This window comes from Limulus polyphemus, unplaced genomic scaffold (assembly GCF_000517525.1).
Source record: "Limulus polyphemus unplaced genomic scaffold, Limulus_polyphemus-2.1.2 Scaffold3848, whole genome shotgun sequence".
NCBI classification, from domain to species: Eukaryota; Metazoa; Arthropoda; class Merostomata; order Xiphosura; family Limulidae; genus Limulus; species Limulus polyphemus.
Window position 1 is genome coordinate 50,213 of NW_013669458.1, and position 9,645 is coordinate 59,857.

At 31.2% G+C, this 9,645-nt stretch overlaps 1 protein-coding gene across 1 annotated transcript in view; it reads right to left on the minus strand.

Moving 5' to 3' along the window:
- LOC106470155 (armadillo repeat-containing protein 3-like) overlaps positions 1-9,645 on the minus strand; it is a 68,951-nt gene that overhangs the window by 27,043 nt on the left and 32,263 nt on the right. The window contains exons 11-15 of the mRNA XM_022398735.1: positions 7,766-7,945; positions 2,673-2,815; positions 1,166-1,334; positions 809-898; positions 372-515 (exon numbers count right to left, since the gene is read on the minus strand). Coding sequence (XP_022254443.1) covers positions 372-515; positions 809-898; positions 1,166-1,334; positions 2,673-2,815; positions 7,766-7,945 — 726 coding nt within the window. The remainder of the gene's footprint in view (positions 1-371; positions 516-808; positions 899-1,165; positions 1,335-2,672; positions 2,816-7,765; positions 7,946-9,645) is intronic.

Genomic DNA, 9,645 nt, shown 5'->3' on the forward strand with positions numbered 1-9,645 from the left:
GGAAATATGTTGATTAGTGTGCTTTCTCATGTGTAACAAGTTGTTCTGGAAATATGTTGATTAGTGTGCTTTCTCATGTGTAACAAGTTGTTCTGGAAATATGTTGATTAGTGTGCTTTCTCATGTGTAACAAGGTTGTTCCGGTCTACAGCTGTTGGAAGTTTGTGGAACCTTCTTACCTTATCTGTAACTATCACTCACAGCTTACATCTTTATTTGTATCAACAGCATTACATGAGCCAATTTACTGTACACATCATGCATACATTATTTTTTATTGCATTTAGCACAATAATTAAATGATAAAATGGGGCCTTCATTAGAATCAACAGCCCCTTGTTGATAACATTTATGATGTTAGAAAAACCTACTGTGCTAACAACTGTAGCTGAGATTTCATATCAGAAGCTGAATCCAACAAGGTTTCCACTTGATGAACAAAAGTATGAAGCCGAGGATCTGATGGAAGATCGGTGACTGTGGGATCCATCACTGAACCAGGTGGGCTGGATGGTCTATAGAAACATTATATATGGAAATAAAAGGAGACTATAACCGTTTCAGATTACATCCAAGTTCATTAAAGTCTTAAATATAACTGCTTCAACTCTGACTCAAAACTGATTTTATATTTTTTAAGAACTAACTCCACTTTTACTAATTCAGTTCTACAATTACACAGAAAACTTACAGAATACAGTTTATTAGTGAATATAAGCATGCTACATGTTAACAGTAGTTTTTACTTGTTCAATCCAAGAAAAAATCATGAAGGAAAAATTTAATTTTGAAACCATGAGGTACATACACATTCTTTTGTAACTGTGAGGTTTTGGTTTTCATCTGAGGTGAATCTTTCGTATCTTGCTCACTAGACAATGACACACTTGCTTCAGAACTAAGGATGAAATAGATAACATCTTTTCCAAACAGAAATACTAAACATTAATAGGCACTTATTAAATTGTAACATCAAAAAATCACTTTTCTAAGAGAGATATTGTATGTGAATATCAAAACTGGAATTCACATCCAAAATCTACATCAAAAAGTAACACTATTTTGTAAAGAATGAGTAGTACAGAATTGCCTTAAACAAACTGTGACATTTTAAATATGAAATTTATCAAAAGCTATATACAAGCAGAATGTATCAGATTCTTACTTTGTTGATGTACAACAAGGAAGTGAAGGAAAGATGGTTGTGTTCACTATCAAAACAGGCCGTCTTGCATCTACTGGCCTGGACCTGTAATCTTCTAAAGTACCAAACATTTCTCCTAGTCTCATAGCTCCAGTGTCATAAAAACCATCGTATGTGCTATCACTGGGCTCTAAAACACCAAGAAATGCATACTTAGCTGAAAGGTGGTGGGACAAGATATTCTCTAATGCCTTGTTGGCAGCCTCACGTACCTCTGGACGGGACTTATCCTCAATGAGCTGTTGAAGTATACCAACAGCACTGTTCGAAACAAAATCTATTACAATACAATCTGAAATTTCCTAGGTTAAAGATAAAATCTGTTTGCATGTATACTATTAAACCATTAACTGTGCAAAGACAGGTATAACAGAATTCAGGGTTTGATATTTGTTATTTGGTCTATTACGTTTAAATGTTACATTTGCTAAGCTTAAGTACTTACTTACACTATTACATCTATTTTAAATAAAAAAGATGTTTAGAGAAAGCTGGTGTGTTTAAAATGTCCTTTAAAAAAATATTTTTTTTAACTTAGGTAATGCTTGAGACAACCACTTTTTGTCAGATGTAAATCTCTACTTAGGTCTTATGAGAGGTTGTGTGAAATGTAACCAAGATAAAAATATTTTTCCCAGGTGGAATTATTATATCTATTACAATTGGTATGTTTCAGTGTTTCCTGTTGGCACAAATACCTCATTAAGAAATTAATTCTTGATAGTATGGTTAACGGTAATGAACACAGCCACTGAAGTATATTGTAAGGTGAAAGAAGAGGTAACTTACCTTCAGTAACGGGTCTGTGGTCCATTGAAATATATTATTATTATTATTAGTGTAATTATGATGAAATTCCTCAATATTTTCTATCTTTTCAATAAAAGACTTCCTATGCTACAATTCACTGAAAATGGTTAAGTCCAGAAAGACATACAACAAATTTATGATTCTTTAATTTCCAAAAATTGAGCTTTCACACAACTCTGGCCAAATCTATTCATTAAGCTCTCAACATGAATGATGAATATTGGTAATAAAGCTTCATAACGTAAAAATCAAAAAATATATCATGCTTTTTCAAGTGTGATAAAGGATCCTGAATGTAAATAAATTAAATATAAATTTTGACTATTTCTTTTATAATAAAGTTTGAAAAAATAAAATGGCCTTTACACTCCAGATAATTATGATAACTGTTACTTTAACTGACATTTTGCTTTTGTTGCTTCTGCAGAGCAAGTATATAAAACTGTTTTATGTACTAGTCCTGAAGAAATTACAAAGAAGAAACATCAGTTAAATTAAAATTTCTATTATAATTATCTGGAGGTTAAAGGTCGTTTATTTTTTCTAACTTTATTATTAAAATGTGTAAATCCCTCTAGTTTGCACTACAAATTCTGAAAGACAAAAAAAATGGACTTTTTCAGTTATTAATTTTAATATTCTAGTGATATTACTGTACCCATTTTTAGTAAACTCTTGAGCAACCACTGGAAGAGATGCTGCTGACTGGATAAGCCAACAAATATTGAGAACAACAAAAGGATTCCATGAAGACAGTAAACTAAGTAATGTTGAAATAGGAGAAAGTTCTTCACTGAGGAGCTAAAAATTGAAAAACAGACAACATTTTCATTGTAATTATCACATTATTACTACCAGCTAGACTGGAATTACACGAGCATCAAAGTTAAATAAAGAAATTCAAAGTTTTATATTCTAATTTTTCAATACCTTAAAACAGACTTGTAAAGTTCAAACATCATACATACTAGGTGTTAAGTGAGACTGATCAACAAGATAATTTTTTAATTACACAGAAGCTTGTACCAGCTGGACCCTCTGTGTTTACCCCTGAGAGTGGTTACATTCATTTCAAGGGATGATACAGTGACTTGTATCAGTTAGCATTTTCTCTGCTGTATATTTAGAATGTTTGTTGACAAAGGTAATCTAAGGATTGTGGGATACAGCACAAAGGCCCTGATCTTACTTGAAAGTGTGGTATTTCATTATTCTTGTTCTCATCCTTGTCCTGTGTAGAAATTTATTGAAGCCTTTTCTCTACCTCTATAACCACTGTGAGTTTATTATAACTAATACAGAAGCCAGCCAGTAAATAAAACTCATAATTCAATTATGAATACAGATATTGTTATATTTCTTATCCTTTACTGTTTGTGTTCAAATTTATTTTCTGCATAACATTTCCAGAACCTGTGTTTTCCAAATACTAGATTTCTCTCTAGTTAATATCAGTGATTACCTAAATATTTATAGTTTTATACTTCTATATCAAATTTCAAACTGAGTAAACAAAATTTTGAATAGATGATAAAATAGTTGTATGAATATTTTTGTTTTACAAGGAATCCAATATACTAAAACAAGATAATACGAATGGGTCTTAAAAAGTTTTTTTTAACAGAGATAGCTGTACATAGTAAATATTATTCTATTGACTATACACAAATAAGACTGCAAAGTTCCTTAGGTACAGATAAATATAGTAGGCTTATTATAATGAAAGTTCAAATGCAGGAGCACTGCTATGTATAAGGGGAACCTCCAATTTTAATAAACACTAATCCATTAAAAAAGATTTCTAAAAATATTAACTTGTATGAAAATAGTTGCTAAAATTTTCAATAAAAATTAGAATTAATAATAATTAGTCTTAATTATGAGTGACAGGCAAACCATGCAAAGCCTCTATGACCACTCCTGCCTTAGATAATCAGTTGGATATCCCCCTTTTTTTTTAGGTCATTTGGAAATTAAGAGCAGATACATTTAAGAAGAATAATAGAAGGCATTTATTTACACAAAGAATCAAAGATGTTCGTAACAAACTGCCCAGTCATGTTGATGAAGCTAAATCTCTGGTATCCTTGAAAAAACAACTTTATGAAATTCTCGGATCAGCAACTAAATGAGTAGGTTGAGCCAAATGACCTCTGGTAGTTGTAACCTTTCTTATATTCTTAGTTGGTAGTATTAATATGGTCAATAATTGAGTTCATACTTGGCTTTTTGGACTTTCCTGAACCTGCTGGTAAGTTCCCAGCATTTGGTGAAGATAATCATGTTTGTTCAGTACTTTCATCAAAATGATACAGAATTTATTACAAACAAAGGAAAATGGCAAAATTAATCAACTGTGTTCATCTCATTTTTTATTCAGAAGTCTTCTTTGTTTCTATGTATAATTGAAAAACGATAATTCAAAATAGGAAAAAAATCACCAAAAAAAAAGTGGAAGGAAGAAGCTGCAAAAACAGGAAGTGGGCAGGGATGCTAAAGATATCTTTTTTTTACTTGGCCTAAAGGATAATTAACAGAAATGATGTTTTCCAAATAGTAGCATATTAAAAATTTGTTTTATAATGTTTATATGTATGTATAGTAATACAATAAAAGTCTCTCTTAATTTTTCATGGGTTTCCCAAAATTCCTAAGATGGAAAATCATCTATAGATAGAAAACTCCCACCCCTGTCTGCTCAATACAAACTGTTTAAACATTAACACTTCAATGATGGTTCACTTATGATGTGGAGTGGCCTGCAGATCTTATTGCACTTCTTATTGCTTGATGCTATATTAATGAAGACAGTTGTATGACCTTCTGGAGGTGCATGCTCACACTGAACTTTGTCCTTATTCAAGTTAACCATCTATTCACAAGCCTGTATCTGTGAAGCTATACAGAATAATGTTAACTATAATTCTGAATTTACTATGTGTATCTTCACATAATTTGGCAATCTTTTAATTATGTATAGTTTGTTTTGAAATAGTTAAAAACTGTAACAGCCTATTTTTGAAGTGGAGAAATTAGAGCTCACGTGACACAGAAAACTTTGATAAACTTTTAGTAAGCATTACAAGTCTGTTTTACACAAAAAATCAGATTTTTTATTTTACTAAAGACTTGTCTGTGAACTACAAACTTTTATGAGTCAGTCTTAATGAGAGGTTATTTTCATGTTAAGAATCGAAATATTTTTTTTCATTTTGCAGTTTATATATTTCATCTGCATATCCTCTAGAACCTCCTAAATGAATATTAAAAGTTTTGTTTGGTAAAACCTAATATTTCTCTACCCTAACACTAACTCTAGTGAAACCATCAGTGTAAAGTGAAACGTGGGAAATAAAATGAATAATATGATGTTTTCCCTCTGCACTGACCTCAGTATAGATTGGAGAGATCAATCCTTATCTTAACAGTTTCAACTGTTAACCTAGTTTTATTGTTGTACTTTGAAGAACTGGAGAAATAATCTTCCATTAAAAACATATATCACAACAGAAACCCATTAGCTGTTTCCTGTTGTGAGGTTTAATGTTACACAAATGCTGGAGCTCATGAAATTTTAACATTTTGATGAAGCTTTGCTAGGTTAAGATGATAAATTTATAATTTTTAACTTTCAGTTAGTTTTGTTAAAAAAGTATATATCAGTACATCTAAAATTTACATAAAAACAAGGATTTGTATAATTATTTTATATTTTTTTTGCATTCAACACAGTTCTTTCCTAAATCTCAAGTCTCACAAAACTACTACAATTTATTCAGCTTTCTAAGTAAGCTAAAAATAGGTTAAAAACATTTTGTTATCCATTTGGAGCAAAAACACAGTGACCATGAACTAAGAAATTCTTATCAAGTAAATACTCTCCCTATCAAAACAGGAAAAACAATAGTAAGTTTCATGCTCTTCTTATTAGTTATAAACATGTAAAGTTGATTAGCAAACAATCTTGAAAGTCAGAGAGATGTAGAAGAGGGGCATCTCTGGTGGGTTTGACAAATGTCATCTCTGAAAATCAAGAAGTTATGAAATCCAAATTTTAGATTCTTGCCTTTAATTATGTATATTTTGTTTTTAAATGGTTAGAAACTGTGACAGCCTATTTTGGAAGTTAGAAAATTCTGAAGTGGAGAAATCAGAGCTCAGATGACACAGAAAACTTGTATACTATAAAATTTTGAATTATAAACTATGTTTTCTCACCAAGTTCAGTGACAAACATTGAAAATAAAATTGTTTAATTAAATATTGAGTGCAACACTATAAAAGTCTGTGACACGAGCAAGTGGTCCACTCCTGTACACAGTCAAAGCAAACTTTTCAGCTTAATGTAAGTTACAGTCACAATACTTACAAAGATTTGATAGTAAGAAAACATCACTAAATGATCAAAATTGGATGAAAAAACATAAAGATTAGAGACATTAAGAAAAATTACAATATACATATGTCCAATTGAAAACAATTTATTCTTTCAGATAAAAATAGAATATTTTCAAGAGCAACAAATGAAAGATTAGTAAGGTTGACCTAGTGCAATTAAAGGAAAATACAGCATTTTAACAAAAGCAAGAAGTAGTAGTTATAGATATTGTTGCATATAAATTACTTGTTTTTCATGAAAACAAAGGAGGCTATAAAAACCAATTGTGCATTCTATCATTTCTTACATTCTGAAAAACAAGCACAGTGACAATAATGGGGGTTTTTCTAGATGGTTTACTGGTTTCCCAAAGAACAAAAACTGCTCTATAGTCTCCTCAGACTCCTTTGTTCTTACATCTACAGATAAACATTTCTGATGATGTAAAAAAGTTTTAAATATAATATCTCACACACACTATTGAGCAGCTATCTTTTTGAAATACTAACAGAATTTGCTATTATTATATTACAGGCTTTTTATAACTTTATATAGTTAATTTCAGTCTAATAAGTAATGAAGTTTATTCAATTGAAATCTGCTTAAAAAAACAACTTAAATCTGTGTAAACACATTTTACACTAATGCATCTTCTCATTCTTCTTAGGAATGATGCCATTTTGATTAAATCATGTCAAGCACTTAGTGCCTTTTTCCTTAATGTTGAGGCCATAAACCAGGTGAGGTATTGTGTTTGTATATCTCTTTTATATTTGGTCACACATAATGCAAGTAACTGGTTACACATAGCACTTTTGAGTTTAAAACAATCTGCTTTGGTTTACAGTAGAACTGTTACACTTGTAACTGTTAATTATTTGCAATATATGTAAGAATCAGAAGATTAACTTGAATAAAAGCATATTTTTTCACAATTATCTTCAAAAATCACTGTGTCTTTCCATCTAATATCCACAGACAACCACTGTAGGTAATGATTGAGAACAGAGGTGGAATTCTGCCAGTACTCACCAGTATTGAGTACCCTAACTTATTATTTAAAGTGACACTAGTAAAGGAACTTATTCGAGCTTCTTTGTTGTTTTTTATGTTTACACATAGATTTTCTTTTTCAAAGACAGGTCCACTTCACCCAGCTGAGTACCTCTACTTGTTGTTTTGAGAAGTTCACCCCTACTTGAGAAGCCTGTTGTGTTGGTATTTTCAAGTAATTTCTTTGTATACAATTAGTTAACTGCTTACCTAAGATAATGTGCTATTATTGAATTTTCAGCATAATATAAAATCAAGCTTACAGAGAAATTGTACCAAAAGAATTAGATTTGATATACAAAATACATTAATCTTCTTACATACAGTTCAGGAATTTCAAAAGTACAGGAACCACCCCACACTCGACAGCCTTTTCTCTTGCTAGGTAATATATACCAAGGTTCCTCAAACAAGTCAAAGACGATTCTAGAATTTCATCACACACATCTGTTTTAATCACCTCCACTAAAGGTTTCAATCCTCCAGTTTCGAATATAATCCTACAGAAAGAAAGGTTTGAATAATGATGGTATACATACACGTGATCTGTCAATCAGTTGTTTGTGGAAAATTGTATCACAATCAGAATGATGATAATTTTCAACAAACCTTTCAGTTCTGGCTCTATCCATGCCAGTACAAATACAATAATGGTTTCTCAACTGCACCCCCTTAAGCAATACACACTGCTGCAGACTAGCTCTTTCGCTCAATACTAGAGCTATGGAAAACTGTACGGAATCATTAAAGAAAGGTTTCTTAACAAGTATTATCAGTCTTATGAATGCAAAAGGTTTGACTATTACATCACATTATGGTACTTCAAATAACCAGTACATAAAACTAAAATCTGTTTAGCTTATTTTACTGAATAACAATCAGAAAATTCTACAAATTGTTACAATGCAACTTATATAAAAAAAAGATTTAGAATCAGGTTTGTGTAAAATATGCACTACTTTCTACAGTTTCTTTACTTTTATGATATGCATGTGAATTATTTGGTATTACACTTGTACACACGTAAAGACCACCTAACAACCAAAGACTTCAATACTGATTCTTGCATAATATTGGATGTTCTTATCCAAATCAAATAAGATATACTTTGTTTTAACCACTTTTCTCTTTTTTTTTCTTCTTTCGTTACTTTTTCATCCTGATTCAACCATTAAAATGGTCCAAGCTTCAACTGTTTTCTACCATTGGTATGCAATAAATATTGAGGGTTAGTCACACTTTATAAGAACATTATTCCAGGTTTAATGCTGTCCTTCAAACTATTTCCTCCCTCGTTAATTGCACTCAGTCTTGTTACCAAGGTTACACACTACATAACAACGTTTTGGGACAACATGGAACCTACTGGCTCATCTCGGCTGTTCCATCCTCTAAACTAAACTAAAACTATTAATAAATAAATTTAAAAAAAAATCTTAAATCCAGCCTTTATCCTTCATATACTTACCAAGCCTTCTCTTAAACTCACTTAAATTTACTGCTTCTACAATATTCGAAGGCCAACCACCCTGTTAGAAAAATAAAACTGTCTTAGCGGAAGATGACTCCTACCCTACCAAAACATATAATTGGGTCCCCTAGTCCTATTATTCTCATTTTTTAAGTATGAAAAAAGATGATGCATCAACACTATCAAATCCCTTTATAATATTAAACACCTCAATCAGATTCCCTCTAACTCTTCTTTTTTTCAAGAAAAATCAATTTTAGAGATTTCAACCTCTCCCCTTATGACAACCCCTCCATCCCAGTTTCCAACAACACAATGTCTTTCCTGAGGTAAGGAGCCCAAGACTGAACACAATATTCCAAATGTGGCCTAACCAGTAACCTATACAATGAATTTATAACCTCTTTAGACTTGTATTCAATATTTTTGTAAATACAACCTAATATCCTATTTGCCCTACCACTAGTAACAGCACATTATTTGGATGGCTTTAGAGACTGATCAACTTTTACACCAAGATCCCTCCCTTTCATGACACAGTTAAGGTTATTCCCATCCAAATTATACTTACAATTCAAATTATGATAACCCACATGTATCATCTTGTATTTATTATAATTGAAACTCATTTGCCATTATTTGCCCAAATCTAAATCCTTTTGTAAAGCAGCAGCATCCTCTTCACAGCTAGTAACACCCAAGACCTTAATATCATCTGCAAATTTAAGT